The 24701-nt window shown below is 46.7% G+C and overlaps 1 protein-coding gene, 1 long non-coding RNA gene and 1 other non-coding gene across 9 annotated transcripts; 2 read left to right on the top strand and 1 right to left on the bottom strand.

Annotated features, from left to right (window-relative positions):
* Positions 1-1611: 1611 nt before the first annotated feature.
* On the bottom strand, positions 1612-16812 carry LOC117075531. 5 transcript variants are annotated; one of them, XR_004434032.1, is made up of 4 exons: positions 16631-16812; positions 3720-3833; positions 2906-3026; positions 1612-2801 (listed from the first exon to the last, which is right to left on the bottom strand). It is a non-coding gene; the product is annotated as an uncharacterized LOC117075531 (long non-coding RNA). The 5 variants fall into 5 exon arrangements; XR_004434031.1 differs by lacking the exon at positions 16631-16812 and adding an exon at positions 5376-5456; XR_004434028.1 differs by lacking the exon at positions 16631-16812 and adding an exon at positions 4253-4352.
* Positions 3083-3246, top strand: LOC117076887. Its single transcript, XR_004434517.1, has one exon. It is a non-coding gene; the product is annotated as a U1 spliceosomal RNA (small nuclear RNA).
* Positions 4636-17109, top strand: LOC117075477. 3 transcript variants are annotated; one of them, XM_033197901.1, is made up of 4 exons: positions 4636-4769; positions 7201-7309; positions 10427-10471; positions 13727-14115. In XM_033197901.1, the coding sequence occupies exons 1-4, from the start codon at positions 4712-4714 to the stop codon at positions 13737-13739; spliced, it is 225 nt and encodes a 74-aa protein (XP_033053792.1). In that variant the 5' UTR covers positions 4636-4711; the 3' UTR covers positions 13740-14115. The 3 variants fall into 3 exon arrangements, 2 of the variants coding, with proteins under 2 accessions (XP_033053792.1, XP_033053791.1); XM_033197900.1 differs by lacking the exons at positions 10427-10471; positions 13727-14115 and adding an exon at positions 16414-17109; XR_004434014.1 differs by lacking the exons at positions 4636-4769; positions 10427-10471; positions 13727-14115 and adding an exon at positions 16414-17109 and having other exon boundaries at positions 4971-7309.
* The last annotated feature ends 7592 nt before the right edge of the window (positions 17110-24701 follow it).

Raw genomic sequence — 24701 nt, 5'->3', positions numbered from 1 at the left:
CAACCCCCAGGGTCACAAGACAGGTACTGGTCCATGGCCTGTTAGGAACCCAACCGGGCTGGGCGCGGTGGCTCAAGCCTGTAATCCCCAGCACTTTGGGAGGCCGAGACGGGCGGATCACAAGGTCAGGAGATCGAGACCATCCTGGCGAACACAGTGAAACCCCGTCTCTACTAAAAATACAAAAAACTAGCCGGGCGAGGTGGCGGGCGCCTCTAGTCCCAGCTACTCGGGAGGCTGAGGCAGGAGAATGGCGGGAACCCGGGAGGCGGAGCTTGCAGTGAGCTGAGATCCGGCCACTGCACTCCAACCTGGGCGACAGAGCAAGACTCTGCCTCAAAAAAAAAAAAAAAAAAAAAAGGAACCCAACCGAACAGCAGGAGGTGAGCTGCAGGCTTTGGAGCATTACCGCCTGAGCTCTGCCTCCTGTCAGATCAGCATCTGCATTAGATTCTCATCAGAGCTCGGACCCTACTGGGAACTGCGCATGTGAGGGATCCAGATTGCGCACTCCTTATGAGACTGTAACTAATGCCTGATGAACTGAGATGGAACAGTTTCATCCAGAAACCATCCCCTTTTATGGAAAAATTGTCTTCCATGATACCAGTCCCTGGTGCCAAAAATGTTGGGGACAGCCAAAAAGGTTTGTTTAAATGATAACCTTCCCCAAAACTAAATTACCCCTGTAAAACTAATGAAAGGCTACCAAGTTAGAAGGATGAAAGGGGCCTGAATTCTACTAAGATGTATGCCTTGTTAAATAATTATCAGCCATTATTCCAGAGGTTGCAAGATTTGCAGCTTCCCCAATTACTGCTGTGAAGAACATCACTATTGTAGAACCTAAGATTGGCCTCTTGAGATATCTTTTCAGGCTTTTGCATTTCTGACTACTGCATGGCACCATTTGGCCCGAAAATCAACCAGTCCCTTTGCCCCCACCCAGAAGTTGACTCAGTGCAGGAGGGCCATTTTCCACACCCCTGTGATTTCATCCCCAACAATCAGCACTGCCCAAACCCTAGCCCCCTCCCCACCAAAGTATCTTTGAAAAACCCCTTACCTCCAAGCCTTCAGTGAGATTGATTTGAGTAAGAACTCTGTGTCCCACATATTGTGACTGACCTGTGTCAATGAAACTCTTTACTGCAATGCCATGGTCTCCACGAATTGATTTTGTGTGTACAGTGGTCACGAAGAACCCATCAGTCAGTTACATCTGCAGGATGGTGCCAGTTCTTTCCACAAAGTCTGGTCAGATACCCAGAAAGCATTTCTCCACTATTATGTGGACCGTGTGTCTCTCTGTCGCTATCCAGGGAATGGCGCCTGGCTTTAGTATTTAGTATTCAGCAGTTACTATACTGTCACCTAATCCCTCGTTTTCAATATTTTTCCATGACTTCCAGTGGCCTGACTGGCCACCATGCCACAGAATCTTTATGAATCTTTATGGTCTCCAAGGAGAACTCCCCACTTGATATTTTGTGATTTGAGCAGTAGAATAGAATGTGATACTGGTGGGCTGGGGGAGGTCCCCAGACACTGGTGGGATCTCGACCCCAGCCGTGGTGTCCAGGCTCTTGATACCATCTCAAGAACGAAGTCAAGGATGAGTCAGCAAACACTGAAAGAAGAGATTTATTGCAAAGCAAAAAGTACACACTCAAAAAAGGGGAGTTCATGCATACCCGAGAGAGAACAATGGGTTTTGGGGTTTCATCTTGATGGGTTACTTTAACGGTGGAGTGGAATATTAATGAAAATTCCTGGGTAAAGGTGGAGATGTCTTGGAACTGTGGTGACATCCATTTTTACATCAAACATTGGTCTCAGAACTGTCATGGCACTGGTGTGTGTGTGATTTAGTATGTTAATGAGCATATAGTGAGGGCCTAGGTAAAACCTACATCAAATCCAGCACCAAATTGGGTCCAGTCAGTCTTACCCAGCTTGGTCCACACTGGTTTTTCAGCATCTTATGGGCCCATAGCCTTAAGTCAGGTAAATCTGCTGCCTAGTATTTGTTATCCTGTGACCACTCTGTATTATTCCTGTCTCAAATCTACTTGGAAATATTCAGATGGTCTTTGACTTGGGCATTCCAACTTTGCTTACTTCACAGTGTTTCTTGCGCTGTAATCCAATATAAGAAAAGATGATCCAGACATTTGTTAACCATCTCAAATAAGATGTATCCCAGGTATTTGTGTCAAATTTGGATTATTTTAGTTTTTGTCTTTGCAGAATGTAAAATACTAACATGAAGTAAGCACTAAGGTCTGGAGATGGCTGTGCAAGAGATGACAAAGTCCAACACCACGTTTGAGAGTGTCCAATCATCTCTTCTGGGGCAGCATGTTTTTCTACAATACTGAATTTGGAAAAAAAAAAAAAAACTACAAGATTCATGAAACTGGACAAGTGTCTTTATAACATTACCAGTGATAAAATCAGTAAGGAAGGCTGGTTTGCAGTCATCTGAGCAGTCTCTTTACTTTCATAAATATGGTTTCTCTCTGATATTAAACTGCTTCCAATTTCAAGCCGAATGCTACATCCCAAGGATATGGATGTGAAAAGAACCGGTTTCTTTTGTAATCCTAAACGTTCTAGTCTACGAATTAAAAGCCATTATTTGAAGAAGTGTTCCCACGCTCCATCTGGCCGCCGAAAGCTTGCTACTCAACACAGGCTAATGACCAGCTTCTTTGGCAGAGAACAGATGCGGGGGCGCCAGGGAAAAAGGAAAAGCAGACGTCACTTCCTTTTGCTGGCTCCGGCAGCGGGTTGGTAGACTGAGTAGCGGAAAGGCAGGGACTGGGAAAGACACTGTCGGTGACATCACGGATAGGGCGACTTCTATGTAGATGAGGCAGCGCAGGGGCTGCTGCTTCCCTACCTGCTGCTTCCCACGAAGGAGTTCCCGTGCCGTGGGAGCGGGTTCAGGACCGCTGGTCGGGCCTGAGAGTCCAGCTGTGTGCCAGGGCTAGAAGGGCTCGGGAGTGCGCGGGGCAAGTGACCTTGTGTGTAAAGGTGAGACATATGAGGCTGTGGCGGGGCGGAGGTGCAGGAACTCATACTTACCTGGCAGGGGAGATACCATGATCACGAAGGTGGTTTTCCCAGGGCGAGGCTTATCCATTGCACTCCGGATGTGCTGACCCCTGCGATTTCCCCAAATGTGGGAAACTCGACTGCATAATTTGTGGTAGTGGGGGACTGCGTTCGCGCTCTCCCCTGAATTTTTGTGTTTAAAAGAACAGATTGTGTACTAAGGTTGTGTCTTGTGTGGCGTGTAAATGTTTTTCTTACCGTGGAAGGCTGAAAAATGGTAAGTAACATGCCATTCTCTGCCAGAGAAAAAAAAGAAGCGTCAGCCCTTGTAACATAAGGTAACTACTGTGAAGGTCGCACAGCTCTTCCCTTTCCATGCGGGGCTGCCTTCTGCAGAGATTGGTCCATAGTGTTTTGGGTTCTCACGGTCTGTAAAAATTTTCGTGTTTTTCCCTAGCCCCCAGTCACCTTTTATACAGCTTCTGCTTCTAACTTCAGCCGCCACAGTAGTTTGTAGGATTTCTGTGCTAGCGGGGAATGCGTTCTCACTTCATAGAGCCAGGTACAAACTACGCAGACGGGCGCTGTTCTTTGGGAAGAAAGCAAGACCTTTGGGGCTTTTAGTGTCCCCGCTTGGGTTGTATACATAACACACTTACTTTGTGTAGGGGAACTGCTTTCCCAGCGCCCAGGTCCCTAGTGCATATTCATTGAGGCCCGCGGGTCAGAACCGCAGTCTCACATGTCTTGGCCGAAATGCCCTGCGATCCTCCCTGAAATGTAAGGCAGGAAGTTTTATGAGGAGCCGGGTCCAGTCTCCCTACTATTTCCTGCTGTTTCCATGTCTAGTCTTTCTTCAGACTTTATTCAAGCGACAGCTTCTTGTTTGATGTCTCGCTTCCGCATCCTACATCCATTGCCAGGCAGCTTTCTAGATAGCACTCCCACCCATCCTTCCCGCCCCCAGGCAGCCCTTTCCTATTTCTGGCGCCAGCGTCCTCCCCCGTCCCTCTTTCTTCAGGCCTTCGCTGTTCACCTTCACGGACAGAAAATACTTAGCTCTCTCAACCTGAGGTTTACACCTGACACGCGTCAGTACTGTCTGGGTGGAGGGGAAAAGGAGAAGATGGAGGAAGGTGAACAGAAAAGACACAGCCCTTACTACTTCCGGGTTCTTCATCATCCAACTTACCCGCGCGCGGGAAAATGTAGCCCGCGCCCGGGAAAAAAGCAGACCACCTGAGCAGGCGCCACGTGAAGTCAATTTGAGGAAACGGAAACTTACTACGGAGACTCCCCTGGCACGCCCTTATCCCACCCACTGCCCTCCCATTTCCAAGCCCAGGACATAAAAGCCGCCGCCGGCAGGCGCCAGCGCGAACTTCCTTGGCCCTATTGCTTGTGGATCAAGGAACCTCGCCGGAGACCGCCGGCGGGACTTCCCTGGACCCACTTAGAGGACCGGTGAACTTCGCCCAAGAGCCCTGACCAGTTGGTCAATAAAGTTCTTTCTTTCCTACCACTTGCCTCCAGCGCCTAACTCTTTCCTGACTAAAAGAGATTAAATAAATCAGGTGGTGCCCAAACCCGTGAGGAGACCCCTCCTCAGGGTCCCCCAAGGTCCGAGGAGCCTCCTCCTCCCACCCCGCGGATGGACCAGGACCCAAATAACTGCTTTCTACCAATCCATTCCTCCAGAATCTCCTGGGGTAAGTGCCCTTTGTCTTTCTTTCCCACTCCTTGGCCAAGAAGTCCTGCGCAGGCCCGAGGCCACCCTTAAGGTCACCAGGTGACCCATAGGAAGTCTTCTGAGACAGAGACCTCTGCTCAGAAGTCTCTCCATCCACTTACGGCTCCACAAGCCGCAGGTCTCTAGTGATTCCAAAGGACGCTTTGGAGTCAGCCAGAGCCCCGTTTCCATTAGCCAAAGAAAGGCAATGGGTAATCCCCAGTCCAAAATTCCACGAGACACCCCTTTAGGGTGTTTATTAGGCAACCTAAAAACCCTACAATTAGAGCAGGATCTAAAGCGAAAGCGACTAATTTTCCTCTCCACTGTGGCGTGGCCGCAATATAAACTAGACAATCAGTCCCAATGGCCACCTGAAGGCACCCTAGATCGTAATATTTTAATCGACCTCGGCAATTTTTGCCAGCGCCTAGGCAAGTGGTGCGAAATAAATTATATACAAGGATTTTGGGATTTACGCTCTCGACCAGATTTATGTAGCCAATGCTCCTTGGCCCAAGTCATGTTGGCCAGGGCTGGGGTCCCCGTGGGGTCGGACAAAGAGGAGTCATCCTTCCTGTCCTACCTGTCCGAGGATCTCCGAAACTCCCATTTCAGACCTCCAGCAGCCGCCTCCCCTCCCCTTCTACCCTACACTCTGCCCCCTTCCAATTCCGCCTCTACCTTGGCTCCACTTGCCTCCCCTTCCCCCGCCCCCTCAGCACCTCCCTCTTGCCACCTTGATTCACCCATATCCTCTCACACCCGTTCCAAAGATTGTTCAGACCCTGCTCTTACCCCCACTCCTACCCCTCAACCCCCTACAGTTCTGGCCCCCCTACGCGAGGTGGCCGGTGCAGAAGGTATAGTCAGGGTCCATGTCCCTTTCTCACTAGCAGATCTTTCCACGATTGAAAAACGCTTAGGAGACTTCTCTGCCAACCCTACCGTTTATACCAAAGAATTCAGGTACCTGTGCCAGGTCTATGATCTAACCTGGCACGACCTCCATGTCATTCTTATCTCTACTCTAAACCCTGAGGAGCGAGAGCGCATCCTAGCGGCAGCCAGGCAGCATGCAGATCAGTTACACTTAACGGATGCTGCTGTTCCAGTAGGAGAACAAGCAGTCCCATCTATTGACCCAGAATGGGACTACCAAGTAGGCCAGCCGGGTCGCCAAAGGCGAGACATCATGACCCAATGCCTCCTGGCAGGTATGCAGGCGGCCTCAAACGAAATAGTTAATTTTAATAAATTAAAAGAAATTATGCAAGGTCCAGATGAAAATCCGGCCACATTCTTAAATAGGCTAACAGAGGCTTTAACCCAGTATACCCGATTAGACCCAGCCTCTCCAGCCGGGGCCACTATCAAAGTTTTTAAGGTGGCTGGTGCAGAAGGTATAGTCAGGGTCCATGTCCCTTTCTCACTAGCAGATCTTTCCACGATTGAAAAACGCTTAGGAGACTTCTCTGCCAACCCTACCGTTTATACCAAAGAATTCAGGTACCTGTGCCAGGTCTACGATCTAACTGGCACGACCTCCATGTCATTCTTATCTCTACTCTAAACCCTGAGGAGCGAGAGCGCATCCTAGCAGCAGCCAGGCAGCATGCAGATCAGTTACACTTAACAGATGCTGCTGTTCCAGTAGGGGAACAAGCAGTCCCATCTATTGACCCAGAATGGGACTACCAAGTAGGCCAGCCGGGTCGCCAAAGGCGAGACATCATGACCCAATGCCTCCTGGCAGGTATGCAGGCGGCCTCAAACGAAATAGTTAATTTTAATAAATTAAAAGAAATTATGCAAGGTCCAGATGAAAATCCGGCCACATTCTTAAATAGGCTAACAGAGGCTTTAACCCAGTATACCCGATTAGACCCAGCCTCCCCAGCCGGGGCCATTATCTTGGCATCTTATTTTATTTCACAATCGGTCCCAGATATCAGGAAAAAACTCCAAAAAGCCGAAGATGGTCCTCAGACCCCCATCCAAGATTTAGTCAAGCTAGCTTTTAAAGTTTTTAATTCGCGAGAAGAGACAGCTGAGGCCCAGAGACAAAATAGGGCCAAACAGAAGGCAGCCCTCAATGCCCAAGCACTAGTGGCAGCCCTGCAACCTTATCTCCATCCAGGCCAGGAGGTAAGCCTACTAAGGCAGCAAAGGGGGCCTGTTATAAGTGCGGCAACCCAGGCCATTGGGCTGACAAATGCCCACAGGCCCAACCTACAGGTCCAACAAAACCGTGTTTTAAGTGTGGCAAACGCGGACATTGGGCAAGTCATTGTCCCAATCCTCGCCCGCCATCCACACCCTGCCCGGCTTGCCAAGAAGAAGGGCATTGGAAGTCAGATTGCCCCACCCTGAAAACGGGCATAGCGTCTCAACGTGATGTCCCTTCTCAGGACCCTGGGAGCTCCTTCCAGCTCTTACACCTAGACGACGACTGAAGGCGCCTGGACTCGGGGACCCCCATCACCCTCGCCGAGCCTCGGGTAACTCTTCAGGTAGCGGGTAAGCCAGTTTCTTTTCTTGTGGATATGGAGGCTACCTACTCTGTTTTGCCATCATTTAGTGGACCTAGTCACCCATCTCACATTTCAGTTATAGGAGTTGGAGGCACTCTGTCTAGTCTCCTCTTAGAACACCACCTCTTAATTGCTGCCTGGCCAATAACTATTTTGCACACTCGTTCCTCATCATCCCCTCATGCCCCACTCCTCTACTAGGCCGAGATATCCTAAGTCAACTGAAAGCCTGTATCTCCCTTCCTACTAGCTCCCCCCACCCCGCCTGCCATCTACTTCTAGTATTAACTAACTCAAATGACTCCAACAACCCTACTAACCCTTTCCCTAATTTCCCCATTCCTATAGACCCCAAAGTGTGGGACACCTCCACTCCTGTCGTGGCGGACCATCATTCACCAATACTCATAAAACTTAAAAACCCATCTCAGTTTCCAACCCGCCCACAGTTCTCTCTCTCTCCACAACACTTATGAGGACTAAAACCAATCATTACTAGGTTACTCAGCCAACACATCCTCATCCCCACTCATTCCCCCTGTAACACCCCAATCCTACCTGTAAAGAAGGCAGATGGGACTTTTCGGTTAGTGCAAGATCTTCGTCTTATCAATGAGGCTGTTTGCCCCACGCATCCAGTAGTTCCCAATCCCTATACCCTTCTGTCTCTTATCCCATCTAACACAACACACTTTACTGTGCTAGATCTAAAAGATGCATTTTTCTCTATTCCCTTGACACCCAGATTGTCAGTTTCTCTTTGCCTTTACATGGGAATACCCAGACACCCATGCCTCCACCCAATTGACATGGACAGTGCTTCCCCAAGGGTTCCGAGATAGCCCCCATTTCTTTGGGCAAGCCCTTGCAAAAGACTTGGCCTCCTGTCCTCTTACAAATAGTAAAATTCTCCAATATGTAGATGACCTTTTACTCTGTAGTCCCATGAGACAGCACTCTCTTTTGGACCCTGCAATCCTCCTTAATCATCTAGGATCCAAAGGTTACCGAGTATCCAAATACAAAGCTCAACTCTCACAACAATGTGTCATATATTTAGGCATTAAAATCACTCCCACAACGCGCTCGCTCACTACAGACCATTTTAACTCTAATACAAAATCTTTCTCCTCCCCAAGATGCTAAAGAAATCCAATCCTTCCTAGGCCTAGTAGGGTTTTTCAGACACTGGATTCCTAATTTTGGAATCTTGGCTAAACCTCTATATGCAGCTGTCAAGGAGACTCCCCAAGGACCTTTGTCTAACCCAAAGTTAATCTATAAACATTTCACTCACCTAAAAAACTGCCTTCTCTCACATCCTACTCTCTCAATCCCAGACTTCCAACGCCCCTTCCAGCTTTTCACAGATGAAAGACAAAAAGTTGCTATTGGCCTTTTAGCCCAACCTGTAGGCACCACATACCGTCCTGTGGCATATCTATCCAAACAATTAGATCCCACTGTACAAGGGTGGCAGCCCTGCCTTCGGGCCCTAGCAGCAGCAGCCTGTCTAACCCAGGAAGCAAAGAAACTCATCAGAGGCTGCAGCCTGACAGTCTTCTCTACCCACCACCTTCAAGACCTTATTGCCCATAAAAGTATCAGCCACCTAACCCCGTCCAGGCTCCAACTTTTCCACCTCTTGTTCATAGAAGACTCTACCATTGTCCTAGGAGTCTGCTCCTCTCTAAACCCAGCAACCTTACTCCCCAACCCTCTCAAACAACACCATACTGAACACTCCTGTCCAGAACTTTTAGAGGCCCAACCACCTAGTCACGTGCATTTACATGACCAACCCTTGGAGAGCCCACAGTTAACCCTATTTGTGGATGGCAGTTCCTTTATAAATTCTCAAGGAAACAGGCAGGCAGGATACGCGGTAGTTATATCATCCACTGTCCTAGAAGCTAAGCCTTTACCACAATGAACAACATCACAGCAGGCGGAGCTTATCACACTAACTAGGGCTCTCCTCCTATCTAGAGGAAAAACAATAAACATATACACAGATTCTAAGTATGCCTTCTTAATTGCACACACCCATTCTGTCATCTGGAAAGAAAGAGGGTTCCTAACTACCTGTGGTACCCCCATAATCAACAAAAAGCAAATACTTAAACTGCTAGACGCTTTATCAGCACCTTCCAAAGTAGTCATCATACACTGTAAAGGTCATCAGACTCCATCTAACCCGGTGGCAGCTGGCAACAATTTTGCTGACACCACTGCCAAATCGGCTGCCGGATTCTCCACCCCTACACTTCCTTCTGTTTGTTTTCTTTCTCCCCAGTATAACCCTAATTACACCCAGGAAGAAAAAACCAAACTATTACAAGACTCAACAGCCAGACTAGCCACAGACAATTGGATTTACATCAATAATAAATTAGTTATTTCTAAAACACAACTCCACACCATCTTAAGAGACATACATAATTCCTTACACATAGGACCCAGAGCTCTATATAACCTTCTAAGCCCCCTTATCCACTGCCCTACACTCATGAAACACCTAATTATAATCAACCAACAGTGCTCCACATGCCTCAAGTCAAATCCTCAAGGCGCATTACGCAACTCCCACCCAAGTCACCAACTCAGAGGACACCAACCAGGCGAAGATTGGCAAATTGATTTTACCCACATGCCAAAACATAAAAAATTCAAATATCTCTTAACCCTCGTTGATACCTTTTCAGGATAGATAAAGGCCTATCCTACCACAGGAGAAACTTTCTTTCTTTTTTTTTTTTTTTTTTTGAGACGGAGTCTTGCTGTGTCGCCCAGGCTGGAGTGCAGTGGCACGATCTCGGCTCACTGCAAGCTCCACCTCCCGGGTTCCTGCCATTCTCCCGCCTCAGCCTCCGAGTAGCTGGGACTACAGGTGCCCGCCACCGCACCCGGCTAGTTTTTTTTTGTATTTTTAGTAGAGACGGGGTTTCACCATGTTAGCCAGGAGGGTCTCGATCTCCTGACCTCGTGATCCGCCCGCCTCAGCCTCCCAAAGTGCTGGGATTACAGGCTTGAGCCACCGCTCCCGGCCAGGAGAAACTTTCAATATAGTTGCCTCCATACTCACTGAGCACATTATTCCTAGGTTTGGCCTCCCAGTCACCTCCAGTCTGACAATGGCCCAGCCTTCATCTCTGTCCGGAGCCATGAGGCCCGGAATTAGCCGACCTCTGTTGCTTGATCTCCGCAAAGCGGAGACAGGACGGCACATTCCCGGGTTCTTTATTTACAAACCCTTCCCGCGCGCCTAAGTTTTTCCCGCGCCCGCCAAAACTGTTGCCGCGCGCGCCCAAAGCTTTTCCCGCGCGCGCCTAAGTTTTTCCCGGGTGCGCCTAAACTGTTCCGGCGTGCGCCAACCTTTCCCACAGGCGCGCAAACATTTTCCCGCCCAGGAAGATATGCAGCCTAGGGTGCAGGCGCGATCCCGCGCCCGGGAAAAGTACAAACCCACGGCGCATGCGCGATTGTAATTTGAGAAGACCCCGCCCCCGTCACCGCCCTGGCCCAACCTCTTCCTCTGCCAGCCAATATAAGGCATTGCACCACCACCATTAAACGAGACTTGATCAGGCTACTTGTCTTGTCTCCATTTCTTGTGTTTTCTTGTCTCCTCCATTCCCACTCCCCCTTCCAGGGCCCGTTCGACTGTCCTGCGGGTCGGGACACCTGGCGCCCGAACAGGGACCTGGACACGGGGGAAATAGTGAGGAAGAAGGCCCTAAAGTCGGCCAAAAGTGAAAGTGGAAGAAATTCCTCCGGACGTCCTGGGAGCCTGCTGCGTTGGAACCAGAGGTGAGTAATAGTGTCTGATTATGGGACAAGAATTAAGCCAGCATCAAATTTATGTAGGGCAATTAAAAGAGGCTTTAAAAACACGAGGAGTAAAGGTTAAAAGTAATGATTTGTTTAAGTTCTTTGATTTTGTAAAAGAAACCTGCCCTTGGTTTCCACAAGAGGGGACCATTGACGTAAAGAGGTGGCGTAGAGTGGGGGACTGTTTTCAAGATTATTATAGTACTTTTGGACCAGAAAAGGTCCCGGTGACAGCTTTTTCTTATTGGAATCTAATCAGAGATATAATAGATAAAAAGGAAAAAGAAAAAGATCCTGAGGTAATGGCGGTGGTTACTCAGACTGAGGAAATATTAAGAGGCAGTTCCCAAACCGACCTCGAAAAATCCATACCTAATAAAGAAATAGACCTTATATCGCTACAAAGCGATGTGGAAGAGGCTGGGGTCCCCTCTTTTACGAATATAGAAACATCAAATAAGGAAAAGGCTAAAAAATACCCAGTTTTACCTACAACTAATGAAAGCAAAAGTAAAAATAACCTTAACCCTTCAGAAGTAAACTGGGATAATTTAGAGGAAGGGGCAGCAAAATATCATAATTCTGACTGGCCACAAACTCTTACTTATCCCCCTCCCTATAATAAGGCTTCTGCCCCCACAGTTATGGCAGTAATAGACCCAAAAGAGGAGCTTAGAGAAAAGATTGCACAACTTGATACAAAGGTCCCTGTACCCGGAAATTCACTACCACCCCTTGGCCTTGCCCAAAGCCTGAGGGAAAGAGAAAGTTGATGCCCAGACCTTTGCCCTCCTCACGGCTACTCATAACCTGCTTAACAATTCCAACTCTAGTCTGGCTAATGACTGCTGGCTGTGTCTGCAATCAGGAGATCCCGTTCCTCTTGCCATACCCAGTAATAACTTAAATTATACATCCAATACCCCTTGCACCATAATTCCTCCCCTTAAAGTACAGCCTTTAGAATTTCCTAGTTCCTCTTGCATCTACTCCCCTCCCCTTAATAACACTTACGACCTTGATGTAGGATTCAATCAATTCAATAATTGTTCCACCATAGTAAATATTTCCCAATCGCTGTGTGCCCCAAACAGCTCGGTTTTTATATGTGGCAATAATAGGGCTTATACCTATTTACCTACTAACTGGACAGGACGTTGTGTCTTAGCCACACTTTTGCCAGACATAGACATTATCCCTGGAGATGAACCTGTACCTATCCCAGCTATAGATCACTTTTTAGGAAGAAACAAAAGGGCAATACAATTTATCCCCTTACTTGCAGGATTAGGCATAACTACTGCCATAGCAACTGGGGCTACAGGCCTAGGGGTTTCTGTTACTCAATACACCAAATTGTCTCGCCAATTGATCTCAGATATGCAGGCCATTTCAAGTACTATACAAGATTTACAAGATCAGGTAGATTCTCTGGCAGAAGTAGTGCTCCAAAATAGAAGAGGCCTAGATTTACTAACTGCAGAACAGGGAGGCATCTGCTTGGCTTTACAGGAGAAGTGCTGTTTCTATGCCAACAAATCCGGGATCGTCAGGGACAAAATCAGGCGTCTACAAGAAGACCTAGAAAAACAACGAAAAGAAATAACCGATAACCCGTTTTGGACTGGGTTCCATGGACTCCTTCCCTATCTTATGCCATTCCTGGGCCCCCTGCTTTGCCTATTGCTCTTACTCTCTGTAGGACCTTTGGTCTTCAATAAGCTCATGACATTCATTAAGCAACAGGTCGAAGCTCTCCAAGCGAAGCCTATACAGGTCCATTATCATCGCCTAGAACAAGAAGATCGCGGTGGCTCATACTCGCACCCATTATGACCACCTTCCCTATGCGCTGAACTGGACAGCCAATGACGGGTAAGAGAGTATCATCTCTCACTAACCTAAGACAGGAGGGCCGTCATAAGCTACTGCCTAATCCCATGACGGGTACCAGTGAGGAGATGCATTACTCCAACCTAAGACAGGCGCAGTTCCCGAGGGACAATCTTCTAGCCGTAATTATATATAAAAAAGGGGGACCTGTCCGGAGCCATGAGGCCCGAATTAGCCGACCTCTGTTGCTTGATCTCCGCAAAGCGGAGACAGGACGGCATATTCCCAGGTTCTTTATTTACAAACCCTTCCCGCGCGCGCCTAAGTTTTTCCCGCGCCCGCCAAAACTGTTGCCGCGCGCGCCCAAAGCTTTTCCCGCGCGCGCCTAAGTTTTTCCCGGGCGCACCTAAACTGTTCCCGCGCGTGCCAACCTTTCCCGCAGGCGCGCAAACATTTTCCCGCCCAGGAAGATATGCAGCCTAGGGCGCAGGCGCGATCCCGCGCCCGGGAAAAGTACAAACCCACGGCGCATGCGCGATTGTAATTTGAGAAGACCCGGCCCCGTCACCGCCCTGGCCCAACCTCTTCCTCTGCCAGCCAATATAAGGCATTGCACCACCACCATTAAACGAGACTTGATCAGGCTACTTGTCTTGTCTCCATTTCTTGTGTTTTCTTGTCTCCTCCATTCCCACTCCCCCTTCCAGGGCCCGTTCGACTGTCCTGCGGGTCTGGACACATCTCCAAGGTAGTCCAACAGGTGGCAGCCCTCCTACACATCACCTGGAAACTCCACATCCCTTATAGATCCCAGTCCTCAGGTAAAGTAGAAAAAGCCAACGGACTAATCAAACAACAACTCACCAAACTCTCAATCGAGACTCGACAGTCTTGGGTAACCCTCCTGCCTCTAGCGTTAACCCGGCTGCGGGCCGCCCCGCAAAGTCCAACAGGCCTCAGTCCATTCGAACTAGTTTATGGCCGACCCCTCACCTTACAACAGCTGCCTACCCTTTCCTCTCTGCTGGCAAATTACTTTCCATACTTAACTCTTTTGAGACAACTACTAAGATAGCATGCAGAACTAGCACACCCGCCTCCGACAGGCACTTTTTTTTTTTTTTTTTGAGACGGATTCTTGCTCTGTCACCCAGGCTGGAGTGCAGTGGCCAGATCTCAGCTCACTGCAAGCTCTGCCTCTCGGGTTTATGCCATTCTCCTGCCTCAGCCTCCCGAGTATCTGGGACTACAGGCGCCCGCCACCTCGCCCGGCTAGTTTTTGTATTTTTAGTAGAGACGGGGTTTCACTGTGTTAGCCAGGATGGTCTCGATCTCCTGACCTCATGATCCGCCCATCTCGGCCTCCCAAAGTGCTGGGATTACAGGCTTGAGCCACCGCGCCTGGCCTCCGACAGGCACTTATAATCCACACATCTTTCTCAGCACAGGTGATCAAGTATACTTAAAGAACATCTAGGCCAAAGACCTCCAGCCCAGGTGGAAAGGCCCGTATACTGTCCTCCTATTCACACACTGGGTCCACATATCACAACTAAAGAGGGCCCCCGCAGAAGGCGACAAGTGGGAATCAACTAAACTCACCCCCACCCGCCTCAAGCTCACCAGACTTCCCTAATTAACACATGCTTCCAGGCCTTTTATGACTGTCCCGATTCCTCACCATACTGTACACAAATCTGGCAGAGTTTCAACACATCACCCCAGATCTCTATTTGCCCCCAGACCCCAGCCCAACGCAGTGGTTCTCTCGCCTACTCACCTTTGTAGAACACCTCCAGTGGCAAGGCGCGTTCTACGCTTACTCAGAAGATGAAGTTTTCTTACTCATTTTTATTACTATCCTTCTACATTCCAACAGCAATTACTAACCCAACCTTTATATGGAGATTCTCCATAACTGAAACTTGGTCCTCCAACAACAAGCAACATACAGTTCTGCAAGGCACTGCAGACTGCTCACCTCAAAGCTGTCAATCTGCTCTTTCCATAAATTTCTCCCTAACTTCCGTCGCTGATAGATGGGCTCAACCATCCGTTTCCTACATGACCAGACAAAATACAATTGTAAAAACTATTGGCAGCAAACCAATCTGGGTTGCCCATACAAATATTGCAAAATACACCATTCAATGCTAGATAATACACATGACAGAAAGTTAAGCAGCAAATATCTCTTCACTTACGATGGAAGAAGTGACCCCCTTAAATATCATCTAAACATAAAAGACCCCTGGGACTCCCGATGGGCGGACGGAGTAAAAGGAGGACTTTACGGAGACGGCGTTTGGGACTCATATCCCACTGCCACCCTGTTAATAAAAAGGACACTTGTCCAGCAAAAATCCCTCCCCAAAAATATACAAGTCCTACAAAATTTAACCTCAGTCATAAAGTCACAGGAACAAAACCTACAAGAGCAGTTAAATCCCCCTAATAAAAAAGACCCATTCTCATGGTTAAAACTTGTCTGTCAAGGGCTAAACCTAACACAAACAGCTAACATAAATCTTTCCCACTGCTTCCTCTGTGCCGCTCTTGAAAGAGCCCCCTTAGTGGCTGTTCCCTTACCCACTGCTTTCAAGGCTACAACTGACTCTACCGGCACCCCCCAAAAACCGTCCCTACTCCAAGTCCCACTATACCAAAACCCAGAAAATCCAATCCTTCCTTTCTGCTACTCTGCCCCAACTCCTCCTGGTGTAATTACACCCAATCGCCCAATAGGACCCAGACAGCTCCCGTTGGAGGTTACTTTTGGTGTAATCAAACCCTCTCTAAAATTCTTAACCCTACATCCATCAGCCAATTCCTTTGCCTCCCGGTGTCTTTAGTTCCTAGCCTAACCCTATATACCAAAGGAGAAGTATTCGAACTGACTTCACAACTTACCACCTCCAACAATAAAATCCAAAAGCGGGCTATTTTTCTTCCCATGGTCATTGGGGTTTCTTTAGCATCCTCCTTCATAGCCTCTGGACTAGGGACAGGGGCGCTTGCCCACTCAGTCCAGTCCACGTGGACCCTCTCTACCCAGGTCCAGGAAGCCACAGAGGCTTCAGCCTAAAGCCTGGCCTCCTTGCAGCGCCAAATGACATCAATAGCTCAGGTGGCAGCACAAAATAGGTGGGCATTAGATCTTCTTACAGCTGAAAAAGGAGGAACATGCCTCTTCCTAGGGGAGGAGTGTTGCTACTACATAAATGAATCAGGTCTAGTTGACACCAATGTCCAAACATTAAGCAAAATCAAAAAGGAGCTCCAGAAATTTAACGCCCCCTTAACCCCCGGACCACCAGTATGGCTGCTACCTGTAGTACAGCAGATGCTTCCATTCCTAATCCCCATACTAATCCTCTGTCTTATGTTATGTCTTGCTCCTATTCTAATAAAATTTCTCCGAGCCAGGATCCAAGAAATCACCCGAGTCATCTTCAGTCAAATGCTCCTGCATCCCTACACCCAACTGCCAACCTCAGACCCCAACTACGCCCCTTAACAGCAGGAAGCAGCCAGCCAGACAACGGCGCCCCAAATTCTTATAATCAATAAGAGGTTGGACTGTCTGGGTGAAGGGGAAAAGGAGAAGATGGAGGAAGGTGAACAGAAAAGATGCAGCCCTTACTACTTCTGGGTTCTTCAGCATCCAACTTAACCGGGCGCAGGAAAATGCAGCCCGCGCAGGGGAAAAAAGCAGACCAACTGAGCAGGCGCTATGTGACCTCAATTTGAGGAAATGGAAACTTACTACGGAGTGGCCCCTGGCAAGCCGTCATCCCACCCACTGCCCTCCCATTTCCAAGCCTAGGACATAAAAGGCGCCGCTGGCAGGCGCCAGCGCGAACTTCCTCGGCATTGCTTATGGACCCAGGAACCTCGCCTGAGAGCCCTGACCCGTTGGTCAATAAAGTTCTTTCTTTCCTACCACTTGCCTCCAGCGCCTACCTGTTTCCTGACTAAAAGAAATTAAATAAATCAAGTACCCTGGCAAATTCCTTAATACCCCTTCTCAAACGGCACTGTAAATTCATCTCTTTTTAACTCCCAGAAGTATCTAATTGGTTTTGTCCCTGCACTACGTGAATACTAGTATCCACTACAGAAGAAAACCCCAGGCCAGCGATGGCGGTTCTGGGCATTGTGCCAGCCTCTCCCAGGGTATGTTTTCTGACCTCACCTACTTCTGATCAACTGGGGTCAGGAGTTTGAGACCAGACTGACCAACATGGCTAAAGTCCGTCTCTACTAAAAATACAAAAAAAAAAAAAAAAAAAAAGAAAAAAAAAGAAAAAATTAATCCATCTGAGACATATTATTGGAGACAGTAGAATCCTGCATCCAACAGGCACTTGGTGCAGATCTGAACCCATTAAGCTATTGGCTCATGTTCCCTATGTTCTATTAAGTATCATGAGCAGAAATTGAGCTCTTTAGCTTTTACCCACTAAGTATGGCTATACGGCAGGTGTCTCTCTCTCTCTCTGTTTCTCATTTTTGCGTCATTTTTTTGCCATCAGTGTGGGTTTTTGGTTTTGATGTTATGGAGTGAATTTCTGGGGACAATCTCTGTTGGGTCGTGTTGATAAGGATCCAGTCCCTGTTTGGACAGCTAATCTGCTCTGTGAGTCTTTTTTTATTGTCTATTTATTGTCCTGAGAATAATGGTATTTCCTGATATTTGAGACTGCAGCAATGATAAGTTGTTCATATCTTGTCTTTCCAATGTTTGGTAAAAATGTTATGGGCCCAATAGTAGTCAATATTGGCAAGAGTGGCATCACTGTTACAAGAGTGATCTTACTACTCAATGTCCCCCCTCCCACCCAACTTCATTCCATAGGAGTTCTTGGCTTTAACAAATTTACTATATCTAAAAGACATCTTAGTCCAGGAAGAAAACTAAATCTGTAGGATGTAAGGAGAAGTTTTCTGTGATTGGTGTATTCAGGTTTCTAACCAGCTGAAAAATGCAAATACATGTCCTTTAAAGGTTAAGTTTAAACCACACTACAGAAAGGAGAGAAAAGATTTATATGATCACATATAAGCAATGGAATCAGCAATATGAGCACTTTTCACAATGATACAAATCAAATGTAATAATCTCCAGAACATTAAGGAAGCTTAGCCCTTAATGAAAATGAATGAAAAGAAATTATTCACCCACTATTATATTCCCTGGAAAGAGAATGTCCTGCCAGACTTAAAAGGGTATCACAATATTACTCAGATTTTCAGCAATGAAGGCCCTCCAAGGATCTAATGATGTTAATATTTTCAGTTTGTTTCCTTCACTGATAAACATTGTTAACAGATACCATTGCCTCTGTTTTCACCTTAAGTGATGATACTTAGCACAATTCGTTTCTTTAGAATGCCCCTTAGTTTGGTGGAAGGAATTTTCCTTCTATATAAATACAGGATATTTTCTCATGAAACAAACTGGCCTACTCTTTCATGAAGTGAATAGACAAATTAGGTCTCTAAAATTTTAAAGGAGTCACTGCCCCAATTATCTTAGGAACAATGATAATCACTAACATATAATTAAAATATTAAGCCAGGTATGGTGGCTCAGATCTGCAATCCCAGCACTTTAGGAGGCTGAGGGGGGAGGATCAGTTGAGGTTAGGAGCTGGAGACCAGCCTGGGCAACATAGTGAAACCCCTGTCTAGGCTGGGCGCGGTGGCTCAAGCCTGTAATCCCAGCACTTTGGGAGGCTGAGACGGGCGGATCACGAGGTCAGGAGATCGAGACCATCCTGGCTAACCCGGTGAAACCTCGTCTCTACTAAAAAATACAAAAAAAAACTAGCCGGGCGAGGTGGCGGGCGCCTGTAGTCCCAGCTACTGGGGAGGCTGAGGCAGGAGAATGGCGTTAACCCGGGAGATGGAGCTTGCAGTGAGCCAAGATCCGGCCACTGCACTCCAGCCTGGGCAACAGAGCGAGACTCCATCTCAAAAAAAAAAGAAACCCCTGTCTCTACAAATTTTTAAGTATTAGCTAATATTTTAAAGTTGGCCAGGCATGAAAATGCATGACTGTAATCTCAGCTACTAGGGAGACTGAGGCAGGCTGCAGTGAACTATGATTGCACCACTGCCCTCCAGCCTGGGTGACAGAGTAAGACTCCCAACTCAAAAAAAAAGAAAGAAAGAAAAAGAAAGAAAGAAAGAAAATTAAGAATTTGTTGAAAATTGTTTTACTACAATGCTAGACTGCATGTCTTGTGCCTGTACTCCCAGAAACTCAGGCTGGGGCGGAAGCATTGCTTTACGCCAGCAGTTGGAGACCAGCCTGAGCAACAGGGCAAGACCTCGTCTCTAAAAACATACAAGGCAAGCTGAGCCAGGAGGATTGCCTGAGCCCAGAAGTTCCAAGTTGGTCAGCTATGATAGCCCTGCTGCACTCTAGCATGGATAACAGAGCAAGACACTGTGCCTTATTTTTTATTTTATTTTATTTTATTTTTACTACTTAATGCCTATTTATTTATTTACTTATTTATTTGTTTTTGAGACAGAGTCTTGCTCTGTATCCCAGGCTGGAGTGCAGTGGTGGGATCTCAGCTCACTGCAAGCTACACCTCCCAGGTTGAAGCTATTTCCCTGCCTCAGCCTCCAGAGTAGCTGGGATTATGGGCGAACGCCAACACGCCCAGCTAATTTTTATAGTTTTAGTAGAGAGGGTTTCACCATGTTTGCCAGGCTGGTCTCAAACTCCTGACCTCAAGTGATGCACCTGTCTCGGCCTCCCAAAGTGCTGGGATTACAGGTGTGAGCTGCCTCGCCCAGCCTACTTATGCTTGAAATGTGAGGTTTCATTAGGGAAAAATTTTCTTGTTGAATTTCTAACATGAAAAAATAATAGATTTAGCTGCAGATTAAATTAATGGTCTTGATAGTTTGGTACAATGAAATAAATGAAGTTGACAACTGAGAAGAATCTTTGATGCTTTTGAACAATTTAAATAATGTAAATATTTAATATATAAAGACATGAAAAAGTTCATTACGTTATTATTTATTTATTTATTTATTTGAGACACAGTCTCACTCTGTTACCTAGGCTGAAGTGCAGTGGTGCAATCTCAGCTCACTGCAACCTCTGCCTCCTGGGTTCAAGCAATTCTCCTGCCTCAGCCTGCTGAGTAGCTGGGATTACAGGCACACACCACTACACCCGGCTAATTTTTGTATTTTTAGTAGACACAGGGTTTTACACCATGTTGTCTCAAAAAAAAACTATAAAAAATTAAAATTATATGTTCAAGTAAATTAAATATATAATAATGAAAAAGGAGGCCTAGCATGACTAACTGCATTTTATCCTAACCCTTCCTACCCTGTGGTGATATCTTTCAGGCTGCTTTTTCTTATTTCTGCATATAGGCCAAGCTATCTATGGGAGGGATTTAGCTTACAGTTTAACTTTAAAGCACAGATGACAATAATTCCTTCCCCAAACTGACTCCTGAGAAGATAAAGAGGTTGTATGCACAAGTAACAGTGTTATGTTGAAGATTTATACGAGCAGTGTGATCTGACAAAGGACAAAGAATGTCCACCATCCCCTTGGGCTCCCACTGCAGCCCATAAGTCTGTTATTGTCAGACCTCTTCACCTCAGCTACCTCCTTCCTCCCTTCCCTAACGTACAAGGAGCCTGAAAATTGTATTAATTTAAGATGGTTCTTTAGTATATTAGTTCACCATCTTCAGTTTGGTGGCTCTCTGGATTAAAATCACCTTCCCTGCCCCTACACCTTGTCCCTCGACTTACTGGCTGTCATGCAGCAAGCGGTGAGTGCAGTGAGCCAAGATCACACCACTGCACTCCAGTCTGGGTGACACAGTTAGACCCTGTCTTAAAAAAAAAAAAAAAGAGAGACATTTGGTTTTAGAACCAGACAAATTAAATGGGAGACTTACTTCCAATGAGACCTAGAAATTTCTAAATTTCTAAAATTTCTGAAAGAACTGAGAAAATTGCCTCCATTGAGGAAGTAAGCTGAGGGAGGTAAACTGACATGTTTTCTGAATTGAGAAATATTGAGGAGGCTTTGTCTCTTTTGCCTCCAACTGCTCCTTCTCCTCCTGCCCCTGCACTTGCATAATCTTTCTTACCTGAGCCTTCCTGTCCTGCCTTGCTGCCTCTTCCATCACTATCACCTGAGGAAAGTCCCCAGGGCTCTGGCCCCTTCCCTGAAACTTCCGTTCTGACAGCCCCTTTCAAGGTAAAACCCAAACCCACAGGAAGAGGGGAGCCTACCATTGTGTATACCGCTTCCCCGAAATGTGAATTAAGAATATTATAAAGGACTTCCATGGTCTAAATTTAAATACATTTCACTCTTCTGTTTCTAAAGCAGGCTCCAAGATTCTACAGGGTTTGACAGAAAATTTGACTTAACTGTTGAAACCTTTGAGCCCAAATATTCTGACCTTTATCAATTAATTCACATGCTAGTGAAGAAGGCAAGGTCAGTAACTGGTTGCAAAAGGCAAATTGGAAGGATTTTCAAAAAGAGACTGAAGCAGAACATGAAAGGTTCACATTTTAGCCAAATATCTCCATGTTGCCATTCCCCAGGTCCTTCTTAAAAACATAGATTGGAGAATAATTCAGCAATGTACTAAAAAGCCAGACAAATCTGTCTTTGCTTACTTAAAATGGTTTGAGAGCCAGGTGTGGTAGCTCATGCCTGTAATCCCAGCACCTTGGGAGGCCGAGGTGGGTGGATCACTTGAGGTAAGGAGTTCAAGACAAGCCTGCCAACATGGTGAAACCCTGTCTCTACTAAAATACAAAAATTAGCCAGGTGGCTACTCAGGAGGCTGAAGCAAAAGAATCGCTTGAATCCGGGAGGAGGAGGTTGCAGTGAGCTGAGATCCTGCCACTGCAATACAGCCTTGGTGACAGAGCAAGACTCCATCTCCAAAAGAAAAAAAAAAAAGAAAAAGAAAATTAGTAAGATAGTAGAAATATAATGCACACAAGAATGATAATCATGAAGACAATTTCTATTCCAGAATAGTAAGGGAACCTATTCCATTAGGGAGCCAACTGAAAACATCAAATCCCAGTTCACACCCCAGGGTGTGGCATCACCTGCCTGTAGTCCCAGCTACTTGGGAGGATTAGTAAGGAGGTTTGTTTGAATTTGTGAGGCCAAGACAGAAGTAAACCCTGATCATGCCACCGCACTCCAGCCTGGGCGACAGTGAGACCTTGTCTCAAAAACAAACAAACAAACAAAAAACCCCACAAAACCAAACAACAACAACAACAAATTGTCACATCACTCTGAAATGACAGTGGCAAACATAACTTTGTTATTGGAAAATTAAAAGAAAAATACTCCCTCTTGCTATCAACCTGCCCTCTTGCTCTAACATGTCTGACCCATGGTTTAAAATGCCCAGAACTTGATGTACTCAAATTATAGTACACTTACCTGTTCAGCACCAGCATTTATCTTTCTCTGGAGGACATCACCATCCATGGTCCTATAAATGTCTAACAGCATGGAATGATGAAGGGCAGTGTCTTTTAGGATATTTGGACAGACACACACACACACACACACACACACACACACATCTCTCTGAAGAAATCCAGCATTGGGCGAGTTCCCTCAGACTTTTCACTAGGCACGACCACTGCTCTATTTTAGACAGAGATTCTAGGGGGCAAAACCTGAGAATTATCTGCCTGGCTATCAAGAAGATAGCTCCTTTCATTTTTGAGGGGAGAACACTTTTGCTTCAACGGACTGTTTCCTCCCAGGATTATAAATATTTCTGTAACCTCAGGAAACACTGCTGATGAAAACCAGGCATGGTGGCTCTGGCCTGTAATCCCAGTGACTCCACTGGGAGGATCACTTAAGCCCAGGAGTTCCAGGTTGCAGTGAGCTATGATGGCTCCACTGCTCTCCAGCCTGGGCCACAGAGCCAGACACTGTCTCTGAAAGAAAAAGAAAAACAAAGAAAAACATTGCTGATGAAACTGCGGCCTCTTTTGCAGCTCAACAAAAAGCTATTTATTCACTGGCTAAGGTTGTAGTAGATAATCACATCACTTTAGATGATATATTTAGCTGAGCAGGGAGATGTATGTGTGGTGGCAAATACCTTTTGTTGCATATACATAAATATTTCCTATGCCGTAGAAACTTCTCTAGAAGAAATCAGAAAAGAAGCCACTTGGCTACAATAAATCATTAAAGAAGAAATGGGATTTGATGTTTTCCCTGATGTTTTCAGTTGGCTGCCTAATGGAATAGGTTCCCCTACTGTTCCAGGATGCAGATTCTCTTTGTGATTATCATTCTTGTGTGCATTATATTTCTACTACTCAAATCAATGTTATGTATTTCTAATTGTTTTACTTCTTTTGAGAAACTGAATTCATGGTACTCTGAAGACTACAGATGATTCAACAAGTGACAGCAACTATCGGATTGGCCGAGATCGCTCCTTCTCTGTCTCTGTCTCTGTCTCTCTCTCTCTCTGTCTCTCTCCATTCTGTGATGCCACACCAATTCAGCTTTTGGGCACCGTTAAAAATTCCTCAGTAAGAGGGCTCCTTTCCTCCCCTGCCCCCAGTGTGGGACAGGACTATCTGGGAATGAGCCTTTCTGTCAAGGAGGGACACAACTTTTGATCAACAAGGCTTTCAAGAAAGACTTTTTATCTAAAGGGAGAATGAGAAGATAATTTTTTTTTTTTCTTTTTGAGATGGAGTCTCGCTCTGTTGCCCAGGCTGGAGTGCAGTGGCACAATCTCGGCTCACTGCAACCTCTGCCTCCCAGGTTCAAGTGATTCTCCTGCCTCAGCCTCCTAAGTAGCTGGAATTATTGGTGCCCACCACTACACCCGGCTAATTTTTTTGTATTTTTCGTAGAGACGGGGTTTCACCATGTTAGTCAGGCCTTGAAATCCTGACCTCAGGGGATCGAACCGCCTCAGCCTCCCAAAGTGATGGGATTACAGGCGTGAGCCACCGCGCCCAGCGAAGAGGAGAACTTTTATGAGAAGTGTGAGCCTTTTCAAATTCTCAGGCCCAGAGAGGCATTACATTGAGACAGCAACCACATTCCGCTTCCTTTTTGTACAATACTGTAGTTGAAAAACAAAAAACCAAAACGACGAGATTCATGAAATTGGACAACTTTCTTAAAACACTACTACTGGTAAAACCAGTAAGGATGGCTGGTTTCCAGTCATCTGAGCAGCCTCTCTAGTTTCATAGATATGATTTCTCCCTGATATTGAAGGGCTTCCAATTTTAAGTGGAATGCTACTTCACAAAGATAACCAGGTTTGAAAGGAACAGGTTTTCCTTGTAATCCTAAACGTTCCAGTCTGCGAACTAAAAGCCATTTTTTTGAAGACGGGCGCACAGGCTTCCAGCTGTCCTCCAGAAGGGTCCACCGCAGGACACAGGTTAAGTAGTCCCTTCTTTGGGAGAGACTAGATGCGAGGTCTCGGCGCACCTCCGCAAAGGACAAGGCGGGAGGGAAAGGAGAGACAGGCAGACGTCACTTCCCTCGCCGGCTTCAGCAGCGGGTTGGTCGGCTGAGTGGCGGAGGGTGGGGCAGAAGAGCAGAAGGAGACTGGGAAAGGCACTGTTGGTGACATCACCGATAGGGCGTTCCTATGTAGATGAGGCAGGGCAGGGTTGCTGCTTCG

This window comes from Trachypithecus francoisi, unplaced genomic scaffold, assembly GCF_009764315.1.
Source record: "Trachypithecus francoisi isolate TF-2019V2 unplaced genomic scaffold, Tfra_2.0 Lachesis_group5, whole genome shotgun sequence".
Lineage (NCBI taxonomy): Eukaryota > Metazoa > Chordata > Mammalia > Primates > Cercopithecidae > Trachypithecus > Trachypithecus francoisi.
Note: the sequence above shows the minus strand (reverse complement) of the source record. Positions and strands in the feature narration are given on the sequence as shown.

Bases quoted from the DNA above. Each gene is read 5' to 3' on its own strand.
- LOC117075477 (XM_033197900.1), top strand. From the start codon at position 4,712: ATGGACCAGGACCCAAATAACTGCTTTCTACCAATCCATTCCTCCAGA. The intron at 4,770-7,200 runs GTAAGTGCCCTT...GTCCCTTCTCAG, and splicing joins TTCCTCCAGAATCTCCTGGG to GACCCTGGGAGCTCCTTCCA. The intron at 7,310-16,413 runs GTAAGCCAGTTT...TCTCCGAGCCAG, and splicing joins GGTAACTCTTCAGGTAGCGG to GATCCAAGAAATCACCCGAG.